Here is a 13,478-nt window from a genome sequence, read left to right as displayed (position 1 = left end):
CATTAAAAGAGGAGTCCATTATCCGTTGTCCATGTTGTCCCGGCATGGATGTCTAAGTTGAGAATAATCAAAAGCGAGAAATCCAAATGCGAGCTTTCTCCTTAGACCTTTGTACAGCGGCATAGAGGTACCCCTTTGTGAAACTTGGTTAAAGCATATGTATTATGTGATAATCCAGGTAGTCCAAGCTAATTAGGACAAGGTGCGGCACTATTAGTACACTATGCATGAGGCTTGCAACTTATAAGATATAATTTACATGATGCATATGCTTTATTACTACCGTTGACAAAATTGTTTCATGTTTTCAAAATCAAAGCTCTAGCACAAATATAGCAATCGATGCTTTTCCTCTATGAAGGACCATTCTCTTTACTTTTAATGTTGAGTCAAGCTTCACCTATTTCTCTCCACCTCAAGAAGCAAACACTTGTGTGAACTGTGGCATTGATTCCTACATACTTGCATATTGCACTTATTATATTACTCTATGTTGACAATTATCCATGAGATATACATGTTACAAGTTGAAAGCAACCGCTGAAACTTAATCTTCTTTTGTGTTGCTTCAATACCTTTACTTTGATTTATTGCTTTATGAGTTAACTCTTATGCAAGACTTATTGATGCTTGTCTTGAAGTGCTATTCATGAAAAGTCTTTGCTTTATGATTCACTTGTTTACTCATGTCATACACCATTGTTTTGATCGCTGCATTCACTACATATGTTTACAAATAGTATGATCAAGGTTATGATGGCATGTCACTTCGTAAATTATCTTTGTTATCGCTTTACCTCGCTCGGACGAGCAGTAACTAAGCTTGGGATGCTGATACGCCTCCAACGATCGATAATTTCTTGTGTTCCATGCCACATTATTGATGATATCTACATGTTTTATGCACACTTTATGTCATATTCGTGCATTTTCCGGAACTAACCTATTAACAAGATGTCAAGTGCCAGCTGTCGTTTCAGCTGTTTTTGGTTTCGTAAATCCTAGTAAAGAAATATTCTCGGAATTGGACGAAATCAAAGCCCAGAGGCCTATTTTCTCACGAAGCTTCCGTAAGTCCGAAGGAGCAGATCGAAGAGGGGCCACGAGGTGGCCAAACCCTAGGCGGCGCGGCCCACTCGGCCGCGCCGGCCCGTGGTGTGGGCCCCCGTGCCGCCTCTTGACCTGCCCTTCCGCCTACTAAATAGCCTCCGTGACGAAACCCCCGCACCGAGAGCCACGATACGGAAACCTTACCTGAGACGCCGCCGCCGCCGATCCCATCTCTGGGATCTCAGAGATCATCTCCGCACCCCTGCCCGGAGAGGGGAATCATCTCCCGGAGGACTCTACACCGCCATGGTCGCTCCGGAGTGATGAGTGAGTAGTTCTACCCCCGGACTATGGGTCCATGTGCGCAGCTGCTTATTGTCTTCTCTCCCATTGTGCTATCATTGCCTGGATCTTTGTGAGTTTGCTCATATCATGATCAAGATCATCTATATGTAATTCTATATGTTGCGTTTGTTGGGATCCGATGAATAGAATACTTGTTATGTTGATTATCAAAGTTATGCTTATGTGTTTAACACCTTCATGGCGTACTGGTTGAAAATTAGACGCCCGTTCTCTATCGCCGCTTGGATGTGTTGCCGCCACACCCTGCAGTCGTTGGTGGCATGGGAGAGCGAGTTATGCCATTTGCAGTATGGCTTTCCATTCAGCTCTTGCGCCGTGGGAAATTTGAGACCTTCAGGTATCTTCAACTGCTTTTCCTTGAGTAGGAGGTCGAAGATTTGCTCAGTCTTGGTCACGTCAAAATCAAATCCCCGGGCGGGCCTGGTGGCTTTACCCATTTGCGGGACACGGGGGTTCCTCCCCGAGTCCACTCGCCCACCGCTACTTCTTGGTCTCCCGCAGAACTTCGTCCTCCTCTCGCATCGACCTGTGGCTACCGCACGCTTGAACTTGTCTTGGTACGAGTCCGGGTGGCGCTGTTCATATGCCGAAAGTTTCGAACCACGTGCGCCGGCCGAGGGATAATCTGCTTGGGAGGCCATGTCCTTGAGCTGTGTTGCAAGGCCCGCTACCGCCAACTCGACCGCTTCCTTTTCAGCTTATACGAACCGAATAGCATCGGTTCCTAAGATTCCTGAAGCGCCGGATGTATTCGTCACGCTTCTCCGCGCTTCTGACGTAGCTGTGCTAGATCGGCAATGCTAGACTCGGAAGCTTCTGAATGATACTGCTCATGGAACTGCTCTTCCAACTGCTTCCAAGTTTGGACGGAGTTCGGTGGTAGCAATGTGTACCACCCGAAAGCCGATCCTGTGAGGGACTGTGAGAAGAACCTCACGCGCAACTCATCTGACGCTGAGATTGTGCCCAGCTGTGCCAAATATCGGCTCACATGCTCGATGGAGCTGGACCCTCTCGACCCACCGAACTTTGTGAAGTCCGGGAGCCGATATTTGGGTGGCAGCGGGATCAGTTCGTAGCTGTTGGGGTACGGCTTGGTGTAGCCGAACGCTTTCCTTTCGGCATCATACCGAACCGATCTTTCGAATTGTACAAATCTGATCCGCCGTGATGGCTGAAGGTGTCGAACCCCGAAGGTTCGCCGGGTGGCATACTTAACCAGCCATGCTTGCTTTTCCGGTTCTAAGCCAACCGCAGGAGCTGGGCTTTGGAGGTTCGTCGGGGTGGCGTACTTAGCCAGCCACGATTGCTTCTCGGATCGGCTCCCGACGTTCCTCATGCCGTTCCGCAGGCCGCCGATATTGCGGCCTGGTTCGAGAGTGCCCGGGCGTTGCGGTGCCAGTGCGTATGCGCACGTGTACCCGTGCGGGATCTCCTTAGGCGGCTCAGGTAGGAATTGGTAGTCACTAGGATCACCACCAACCTTGTAGACGACATATGCCGCTGAGTTCGGCAGTTCCGGTGCTGCCCATGCGAACGGCTGGGGCTGGAGCGGCATCTCTCCTTTGAAAGTCCCCAGAGCCGGTCCCGACGGGGAGTACCGGTGACTCATGATTTCCGGACGACGCGCGAGCGACACGCTCCAAGGTGTTCACCAGGCTCTCGAGTGGCGGTGCAGCGAATGAGCCACCATGTAGTTGATCTCCTGCCGCAGCCGACCCGGTGCGTTCTTCGACGGGGCGGACAGGTCCACTCCATCGAGCGCGCCTTCGGTGTGAAACCCTTCCACCCGACGCCATGGGAGCGGGTTCGGTGGAAGGAGCCGATGAGTTCGGCTTCGAGGGTTGCCTTGATCTCGTCATGCTTCTTCTTGAGCCCATCAGGCAGATCCGCGTACGTGACCGGAGTGTCTTCCGCCATCTCGGATGTAGATGGCGATGTCGTGGATGTCGTCGACCGTCCCACCGGGCGTGCCGCAATGAGTTGACGTCGAAACCCACCGGCGGGCAGAGACGGGCAACACCGTAGAGCCGGGAACAACTAGGGCTGCGGCTGGCCCTAGTCCCTCCGAGCGACGGCCCGCAAAGCCTCCTGGTCGCACGCACCGATGTTTATCACAAGGGCGTGCCACCTGACCTATACCTGGTCGGTGAAGGTGTGGATGATGCCTCGCTTAGTTTCCTCGCAGGGCACACACGTAAACGTTAAATACGAGCCTCGATCGGCTCTCAGGTTATCCTGTGAATCGGCTCAAAGAGCCGATCCACCCATGATTCAGACGGGGTGTCCGAATATATGGTGGTCCTGCTTGATCAAGGTAAAGCTGATGAGATCTACGACGATGTGGGGTTTTCACCGCATAATCAGATCATCCTACTCGGGTTCGGGCCTCGCGCTCGCGCACGGTGACCGTAAGCCGATCCTAGACAGGGCCTAAAAACCAACACGAGGTTGATCCCCGGAACATCCGTTCTAGGACTAGCAAACGCCACCCTACACGCCGCTGGATCCTCCGCCCCTTGTAAGGCCTAACTATTGCAGATATTAAACTAATCCTTGTAGAACAAGGAGCAATCGTAACGGACCAGCATCTACTAAACTATGATCAAGCGGGTGCCGCCCCTACACCCGAGATAGGTGTAAGGGCGGCTAGACATGCAAGGGTTGCACTACGAAAGCATGTAATATGAAGAACAATGCTAACCCTAACATGTCTAAGATAACTACGTTGCTCGCCATCAAAAAGGCTTCAACGACGAGCAACGCATGAACAACGTGGGCAGGCTTAGTGCTGCCTAGATCGCAAGATGCGATCTAGGCAGCATGATGCTTACCGGTAGAAACCCTCGGGACGAAGGAGTTGGCGATGCGCCGAGATTTGTTTGTGGTTGAACGTTGGTTGTTGTTTATTCCATAAACCCTAGATACATATTTATAGTCCAAATCGGACTTTCTAATGTGGGCGTGCACCAAACCGTGCACGAGTAAGATTCTAACTTCTAAACTAAGATGCGATCTAATATGTTACAGATACATGGGCAATTAAGCCCAACTTGGTATAAAAGGCCGATTCACGTATTCCTTCTATATATATATTTCTTCACGTCCATCCTGATCGCGGCCCACTTCTGACTTGGTCAAATTCTGGTGATAACACACTTATTACAATCACGGGAAAGCTAGGGTCGAAACATGAATCAACCAAAGGAAAATATGGCTAACAGAAAAGCTAAGCATTTGCTATTCTATTATGATGTCGCCACCCAGTTGCCTGGAAATAGAAGTCCTGAGCAACCAGTAACATCCGGTTGCATCCAATAACCATATCCTCCCGCTGGTCCATTGGGAGGAGGAAAACCCATTGTTGAATTGAATGAGCAGCTCGCTGGATAACCTGCAAAAAATTAGTTCCACTTTGATTGTTAAAGATCATATCATTCCTAGTCCTCCAAATAGCCCAACACAGGGCTGAAACTCCTATTCGAATCTTTTGTTTATCCTTTTTCCCCACTCCATTCAGCCATCTACCAAACATATTAGTAATATTCGCTGGCGGGGGAATGTTGTAAGTAAGAAACACCATACGCCATATTATCTTCGCAAATGGGCAAAATACAAATAAATGATTGACGGTTTCCATGGAATCACAAAAACAACATTTTTGACAACCCTTCCACTTCCGTTTAACCAAATTATCCTTAGTTAACAAAACCTTACTATTGAGGAACCACATGAAGATTTTTATTTTCAACGGAATCTTTAACCTCCATAGGTATTTGCGTAGGTAAATAGTATGCCCATTCATCCAATCAAGATACATAGACTTGACTGAAAAAATACCCGAGTCATTTAGTTTCGAAATAAACTTATCCACCTCAGAAGTCAGATTTATTGTAATTAAACGTTGGCATAGATGTAACCATTGCAACCACTTACTATCATTCAAACTTCTTCGAAACGTAATATTGATAGGTTGAGAAGCAAACACAGTGGAAACTAACACATTTTTATGTTGAGTAATGTTATACAAAGCCGGATATTGGTTGGACAATGGCGTATCTCCCAACCACACATCTTCCCAGAACCTCACAGATTTCCCATCCCCTACTTTAAAAAAACCTCTCTTGAAGAATTCCTCTTTCACACGCATAAGACCCTTCCAAAACGGTGAATCAGTTGGTTTAACCTCTACTTGAGCTAGAGTTTTGTTCTTAAGATATTTGTTACATATGAGCTGTTGCCACATACCCTCTTCAGAAAGAAGTTTAAACAACCATTTTCTCAATAAACATTTATTCTTTAATTCCAAAACCTCAATTCCCAACCCCCCTTGATCCTTTGGTCTACACAAGATGTTCCGTTTAGATACTTCTTCTTATGCTCATCATATTGCCAGAAAAAATTTGATCTATAAAAATCTAGCCTCTTCCTCACCCCAATTGGGATTTCCAAGAACGAAAGCATAAACATTGGCAAACTAATTAGGACCGAAATTATGAGAACCAACCTATCCCCATACGACAAAAGTTTACTACGCCATCCTCCCAACTTAGAGGCAAACCGAGTTTCTACAGGGTTCCATTCCGCATTCCGCAATGTCCTATAATGTACCGGAATCCCAAGGTACTTTAAAGGTAAAGTTCCAGACTCACACCCAAAAATTTGTCTATATCGATCCTCCATATCCTTTGCCTTACCAAAAGCAAAAAATTTCACTCTTAAGGAAGTTAATTTTTAAACCCGACAGTTGTTCAAAAATACATAAAATCAATTTCATATTAACGGCCTTATCAATATTATGCTCCAAAAACAGAATAGTATCATCCGCATACTGTAGAATGGAAATACCCCCATCAATAAGGTGTGGCAACAAACCTCCCACTTTATCTACATCCTTGGCCCTAGCAATTAGAATCGCTAACATATCAGCGACAATATTAAAAAGAATTGGTGATAAAGGGTCTCCCTGGCGTAATCCTTTCCTAGTCTGAAAATTATGTCCAATCTCGTCATTCACTCTAATACCAACACTCCCACCTTGCACAAATTGTTTTATCCTATCACACCAAATCGGATCAAATCCCTTCATACGAAGAACTTGTTGCAAAAATGGCCATTTAACTTTATCGTATGCCTTTTCAAAGTCAATTTTAAAAATTACCCCATCTAATTTCTTTCTATGCATTTCATGTATAGTCTCATGCAGTACTACCACTCCTTCTAAAATGTGTCTTCCCGGAATAAACACCGTCTGAGTTGGTCTAATCACTTTTTGAGCAACTTCAGAGACACGATTTGTCGCAACTTTAGTGAAGATTTTAAAACTCACATTGAGCAAACATATTGGCCTATACTGTTGAATCTGTGTTGCATTTTCCTTTTTCGGCAATAAAGTGATCACCCCAAAATTCAACTTATACAACGGTAACTCCCCTTTCTGGAAACTCTCAAATAACGCCATCAAATCGAATTTAATAATCCCCCAAAAATGTTGATAAAACTCTGCAGGGAAACCATCAGGTCCGGGTGATTTATTATGTTCCATTTGAAAAATCGCATCATAAACCTCCTCCATTGAGAAGTTTTGAATTAGCACTCGGTTTTCCTCCGCAGACAATTGCAGAATATCATCAACTGCACTCGGTTCAGGACATTGTAAAAGCAGAACTTTAATCAACGAAGAACCATACTGATTGCATCCGTACCTCAGTAATCTTGTGAGCAAAAGTATTTAACACAGAACATGCAGTTCACAGGATTGGCAGGAGAATCATGGGACCCTAAATCGTTTTTTTCCTATCGCGCTAGTGCCAATCAAAAACATCTAGGTCGTCATCAGATTTCGCGGAAACATGCTCCCCTTCTTTGACCTTGGACCGGTGTGCACCCAGCTCTTTATCCGACCAATCTGGACCATCCTCTTCATCGTTGACGAAACCAGGCAACAGGTTCTGGAAACAGAAAGCACAGAAAGAAGGTGAAAGATATGAATTAAATATCGAACAATGTGAATGTTAGTTTTAAAAAAACCTCAGTTTGATGGAAAGTCTTTTTTATGTGTACTGCTGATGTCCCTCTGCAAATCTTCGATGTTGAGCTGTTTGATTACTTGTTTCAAGTACAAGTTATCTGCATAAAGTCGTAAAGCAGAAGCATTAAGTTAAGAAAACCACGATATGGAAATTGGTTACAGATTATAACCTCTCGAGCCAGGGGCGGAGCTAGGCCTGTGCTGTAGCACCGGCCCTGCAGCTGAAGCTTAACGCGTATGTGCTAAATTGCAGTGCTAGAAATATGAAAAACTGAGGTGACTAGCACCAGTAAGCTAGCACTAGCACCGGACTTGTAGTGTCTCTGGCTCCACCCCTGTCTCGAGCGATGAAGTATAGCATCGTGGACTTGCATTGGATGCTTCTTCTCCTCTGTTTTAAACTTTCGCCGCACCTGATCATGAGACTTTTGAGGGAACAATTGCTGTATCATTGCAAGATCAGTACCAAATTGTTGAAGACCCTGGATCAAAATAGATAAAAAATTGAATAGACTGCCAAGCAAAAACATCATTACAAAAAAGGGTAAATTCAACAGATAGTTGCCTGAGTGCCTAAGTACTCCCTCCGTCCCAAAATGTAAGGCGTCTAAGGACCGGTCAAAAGTCAAACTTTACTAACTTTGACTAAATATTTAGAAAAATATATTTACATCTACAATATCGAATGGATATATTAAGAAAATATATTTTATGGTGAATCTATTCATGCTAATTCAGTACTGTAAATATTTATATTTTTGTGTATAAACTTGGTCAAACTTAAAAAAACGTTGACTTTTGACTAATCCTTAGACGCCTTACATTTTGGGACAGAGAGAGTACTTGATTACTAAGAACCTGGTAAAACAACTGGGTGTCAGATTTTGACCATTTAGCCCGTGTTTGATTGTTCATGTAGGAATGGTAATTCAGTTCAGTTGCATTTTCTAGAAGGTGGACAGGTGGTTGACTGTTCTGTCATTGTCATAGTCTTCCCCAAAAGGATCAAAATCATCAGCATCGCCAAACTGGGAGCTGTTGAGGAAAGATATCAACCAAGAGAGAAAAACTCAGTATAACACGTGATTGAAGCTGTATAGCAGCCCATCAAATCCAAGACTGAAATTTCAGATGCTGGAGCCAACAGTTACAGCAGCAATGTTATGTTCAAATAACCTACTAGCTGAAACACTAAACTATATCCATGATAAAACACAAAGCATGCAAATCAATTTATAGCACTATTGGCAATGGCTAGTTACTTTACTACACATAAAGTAAAATATCAAGATAGAAAATAAGATATGGCACTTAAACATGGTTCAGAGAAAATATCCATGATTAAAATTTGAAGCGGAAACAAGAGCACACTACAGGAGGATGGTCCTGATGGAGATGTTCTATTCTACAAAGAGCCAAAATAAAACTCAAAACTATGAAGCAACAACATAATAATGTTTCATAAATAGAACCACTAAACGTGCCGCAAAAAAACTCACCTCAATACGCACCCTGGCCTCTTGTAACGACCTGAGATGCTTCACACTTAGCTTCATGCGATCTATCTCATGATCAGGTTTTTCTAGTAAATTTTTCACTTCTACGAAAACAAAAGCCAAAAATTGTTGAGTTAGAAGCTCATCTCATGTAGCATTAATGGTTTATTATTTGGGCACCTGTTAGTTAGCTAGATACCTTTTGTCCTTTTTTGACGAACTCTGTGAGTAAGCTTCTTCTTAGGTTGTTCCATCAGTGTATCTTTTAAGGCTCTCTTACGACCTCGTGACAATACTTCACTTGAATGTTGTTCTTTAGTGAGCTGGTGCTGAAAAAATTACAAGATATGAGTAGCGACCTTGCAAAAACAAACTCAAATGAAAGGTCAGCACGCTGCACGCACTTCAAATTTGAGAAGTTTGCTGGGGCAAGGTGTTTACAAACTTCCATCAGTCCCTATATTGCCAAGGTGGTCCCTAGTTTCTAGTTGATGTAACGTGCACATAATGCACTCAGGGCTAGAGTTCAATTGCCAATGTTCTTACCATCAAATCTCTCGTATTGAGGCAATCATGAACAAGGGTAGATTTTGTACTTACACGCATGGGTGTGGGTGTTTTCGTCACTGTTCATTTATTACTCGAGATTCGTGCTCACTATGGTAGATGAAAAGATTCTTTTCTCTTTTATATTTTTATCCAAACCTCAAACCACAACGGACAATGACGAAAACATCCACACCCTTGCTTGTAAGTACAAAAGAATTTCCTGTCACCTTTAAGTATGTCCACTCGAATTAAGGTTACCTACGCAGCCGATGAAATGAACAATTTCAAACAATATCCTGAAGAATCATTATTGGAATCTTGGTTTAGAATTATTGAAGTAAAAAAATCATCGCTTTTATTCGCATGCTCAAATCCATATCCGTAGAAGCTTTTATAATGTGTTAAACATTTGGTCTAGAGTTTTTCTTGATGCCCATGGAAATTTTTCTCTTTCAAGCCTAGATTATGCCAGCTTTGTCTTGATAAGTTTATTTGGAAATCCTGGGTAACTAAAGAAGAGTTAGAAATTGAAAAACTAAAAGCACACTTAGTAGATGTGGTCAACAAGTCAAATATTGCGGTTAATGATGACCCTAGTAGGAATAGGGTAGATTCCTACGCAGCGCATAGGGATTTAAAAAATGAATGGGACCATGTCTAAACTTGCTAAGATAGTGAACTCCTTAGAATTCTATGTTAAGACTAAAGATTGTTCATTGATAGATCTTCATAGTAGGATCACCTCCATGAGTAGTTTTTTAAAGCAAATTCTAGGGTAGCTCAATAATTAAAACTTGTACTGGTAAGTAGAAGAGAAGTTTGACATGGTCAGGCGGACTGCCAGCCATGTTCATTATCCCCTGGGAGCACCATTGGTCTCCTTATCTGCTATTGGTAAATTATCAGTTCCATGCATCTCCCTTCTGGGTTTTGGAGTTGTGCGACAAATGTAAATAATGGGGACAAAATACTTGGTGTGTGTGGTTACAGTTAACACTATCGAGCCAGCACGTCCCACTTGGAAAGAAAAAAAGTAAAGCGACAACGCTACTGTTTTTAATCTGGATAGCAGTACATGAGCTTCCACATCTCCAGATCCTCGCCTCTGTCATACTCTCTGATGTACTGAGGAACCTTCCCAAGGTCTATCCGCTCCCCCACAAGACCTGGTATGAAGGCAGCATTATTCAGGACTCCACATCCTGGAGATATAGCATTAAACGGAGGTTACTCGAGTTAGCCTGATGGGGCAATCGTTCTGTTACAGAATGCTTTGCAAAGATGTTACCATCTTCAACCGCAAAGAAGGTTCGGAAATGCTTGTAACCGTTGGCCACCACATCTAGATCGTCCAGGCTGAAGTTGTATCTCTTCTCCAGGGTCAAGTACAGCACCTGCATCATGCAAAGAAGAATCTGACTCTTTCCCGTAATTAGCTGGATTTTCTTTGATTACATAATGATTTTTGGTAAATACGGTGATGATACCTTCTTAACACCACGCGACATCAACTGTCTCACTGTATCGAAGAACAAGTCGGTGAGACCGTCACTATAAATAACATCTGCAGCGAGTAGCAGGGTGGCTTTCTCAGCCTCCTCGATTTCACTTGCAGCCCATAAGTATATTGAACTGCATTGAAGAACATGTGGCTTTAAGTCGGTGCCAAGGAATATTTACCAAAACTGAAATCTGTGCACGGAATTATGCATGAATATAACAACACATGATCTCCATATTATAATTTTATTTAAATATATTGCATAGAGATAAATGTTAAGTGATGCACAGTAAAACAATAGAACAATCAGGACTGAAATTAGCACAGAAGAAGACCTTGGGTCAGATGCATCACGTGTACCCACAGGCGGAGGCCACGACGTTTTCCAGTCCAGTTCCCGTATATGGATTTTAGCTTCATCAAACTTTAGCGTGCTAGAGTTGAGACGGACATTAGCCAAGCAATTATCGAGGATATCAGTTCCTCTATCTGCTCATTCCAATTGGTGAGTAAAATATGTAAGGAGTAACAATAGCAACATGTTTAATGGACGATTTAATAGATAATGAGATACATAGTGAGATATCGTAATACAAATGACATATATATGTTAGAAACAATGCCCGACATATATATGTTAGAAACAATGCCCAGACAGTGAAGAGCTATGCCAGAAAAAAACAGCAATACAGACTGAAAATCAGATAATACTGTGAAATTTATTATGTATGGACTTTGCAAACATTTGGTATTAGCACTGCTACATTGTATCGGAACAGAATGATTAACCGTACATGTTGGAATGACTGTGGAACATGCAATTTTACATTCAAAATGTACTTAAAAAGGAGGACTAAGTACCTGTGATGAAAACTTTACTAGCAACTCGAGCTTGCACCAACCCTACTAAACCTGGCAAAGATATTGTTGGTGTTCAGAAAAAGGCGTACAGTACCCTTGTACAGAATGCTAACGAAAGGGGCAGATAAAGCAAGGCAGTAGGATCCTGTATCAACTAAATTTCATATTACCTGTTCCAGCACCGATCTCCATGGCAGTAACACCATCAAATTCAGAAGACGTGAAGCTTTTATGCAACACAAAGTCGGTTAGCAGCATCGCCGCCTTCCAAACCTGTGAACCAGCAGCATTAGCAACAAAGTGCAAACGAAATAAAAATATCAAAATGCATTTAGAAAATTCAGCACTGAAGCTATCAAACCTGCAACCCGACGCTGTTAAGCGAGGAGGTGATACCATGCTGCACGGTGAGCACATGATCGTCGCTTCTCCTCCCTGCGTGCCATGGAATAGCAAACTCAAAACACATCAATTATAACGACAAGGCAACTGCATAAAAAAATGTCTTCCTTACTATCTCTCTTTCTTCTTCTTCTCCGTTCAAGAACGAGGTCCCCCTCGTTGTCCACTGCGACAGCGTCCGGCAAATCACCTTATCAACAAAGCCAGGAAATAATTCACCCCGATGAGCGATACAGCTTCCACCCATCCTTCGTTACACACATACACCTACCACCGTACAAGCTACGACCAGTGCAAAACGAACTAGGTCACGCATTCACTCACAAGAACTGCTCGTCGCCGCAGCCATCTCACACCCACCGCCGTCGCTGCCTCCTGCATAGTGTTCTGTAAACGTCAAGTTACAGATCAGAAGAAGCCAAACAGACCATCTCCACCCGAAGATGCGAGTAATGCACGGCGCAGGCAAGGTGTACGACGAAATGCGCGCGAGAACCGACAAGGGCTGTCACGACCTGAGCTTGCCGTTACCTAGCGGGAGGGAGGAGAAGGTGAAGCGGGAGAGGTAGAGGCCGGAGAAGCGGGGCGGGCAGCCCAGGTGCACCTCGCTCATCACCTGCTCCTCCTCCGCCTCCCCGCCGCCGCCGGCTTCCATCGCCTGTTTCTTCCGCCGCCGCAGGTGTACTGGAGACTGGAGGTGGGCGAATGGGGTGGGCTCAGGAGCCCGTGGTCTTAATGGGCCCTCCAACCTTGGGCTTCCTGCCAGCGGCTTAAGCCTTGGTACTGATTTTCTCAAGCAAACGAAAAACTTAGCTGGTACTGATGTGAGCTCTATGCTATAGATAGAGTTGATGCTGACACTCTGTGTATCCAGATTTTGCTGAAACTTGTTTGGCTGGACAGGAAGCACATTGTGTGCCCTGAAAAGAGGGAAGATGCAGGTTCCAAGATCCAGCTCGGAAGAATGCTAATCAATCAGGCTTTATGTCGACTGCTTTCATCGAAAGGGGGAGGGGAGGGTGCTTTCAGAGCTGACCTGCAACTGCAAGTTGCCTGAATGCATGCATGGGTCATTTTATGGGATATTTAGCTGCTTGTTCAGAGGAATGCATTTTGCCTCATCCTTTTTGCAATGACATGATATTTCTGGGTATCGAAATGTCTATGAACCGGAGAGCTCTGAGAATGCGTTGGCTCTGGTTCCAATGGACTGAACCGGAGA

At 44.0% G+C, this 13,478-nt stretch overlaps 1 protein-coding gene and 1 pseudogene across 2 annotated transcripts; both read right to left on the bottom strand.

Moving 5' to 3' along the window:
* Positions 1-7,220: 7,220 nt before the first annotated feature.
* LOC124659810 lies at positions 7,221-9,394 on the bottom strand (annotated as a pseudogene).
* A 1,121-nt stretch (positions 9,395-10,515) lies between these two features.
* On the bottom strand, positions 10,516-12,911 carry LOC124683856 (methyltransferase-like protein 22). 2 transcript variants are annotated; one of them, XM_047218287.1, is made up of 10 exons: positions 12,788-12,911; positions 12,581-12,643; positions 12,369-12,446; positions 12,216-12,289; positions 12,025-12,127; positions 11,855-11,905; positions 11,329-11,482; positions 10,980-11,124; positions 10,781-10,907; positions 10,516-10,694 (listed from the first exon to the last, which is right to left on the bottom strand). In XM_047218287.1, the coding sequence occupies exons 1-10, from the start codon at positions 12,909-12,911 to the stop codon at positions 10,549-10,551; spliced, it is 1,065 nt and encodes a 354-aa protein (XP_047074243.1). In that variant the 3' UTR covers positions 10,516-10,548. The 2 variants fall into 2 exon arrangements, with proteins under 2 accessions (XP_047074243.1, XP_047074245.1); XM_047218289.1 differs by having other exon boundaries at positions 10,781-10,886.
* Between the last annotated feature and the right edge of the window lie 567 nt (positions 12,912-13,478).

Source organism: Lolium rigidum, chromosome 1 (assembly GCF_022539505.1).
Source record: "Lolium rigidum isolate FL_2022 chromosome 1, APGP_CSIRO_Lrig_0.1, whole genome shotgun sequence".
In the NCBI taxonomy this organism is placed as follows: Eukaryota; Viridiplantae; Streptophyta; class Magnoliopsida; order Poales; family Poaceae; genus Lolium; species Lolium rigidum.
Note: the sequence above shows the minus strand (reverse complement) of the source record. Positions and strands in the feature narration are given on the sequence as shown.

What these genes read in the sequence shown, in the direction of transcription:
- LOC124683856 (XM_047218287.1), bottom strand. Translation starts at nt 12,911, where the DNA reads ATGGAAGCCGGCGGCGGCGGGGAGGCGGAGGAGGAGCAGGTGATGAGC. An exon ending in CGTGATGCATCTGACCCAAG is followed by an intron (nt 11,125 to 11,328) that starts GTCTTCTTCTGT and finishes TCTTCAATGCAG; the next exon opens with TTCAATATACTTATGGGCTG. An exon ending in CTTCTTTGCGGTTGAAGATG is followed by an intron (nt 10,695 to 10,780) that starts GTAACATCTTTG and finishes CTATATCTCCAG; the next exon opens with GATGTGGAGTCCTGAATAAT.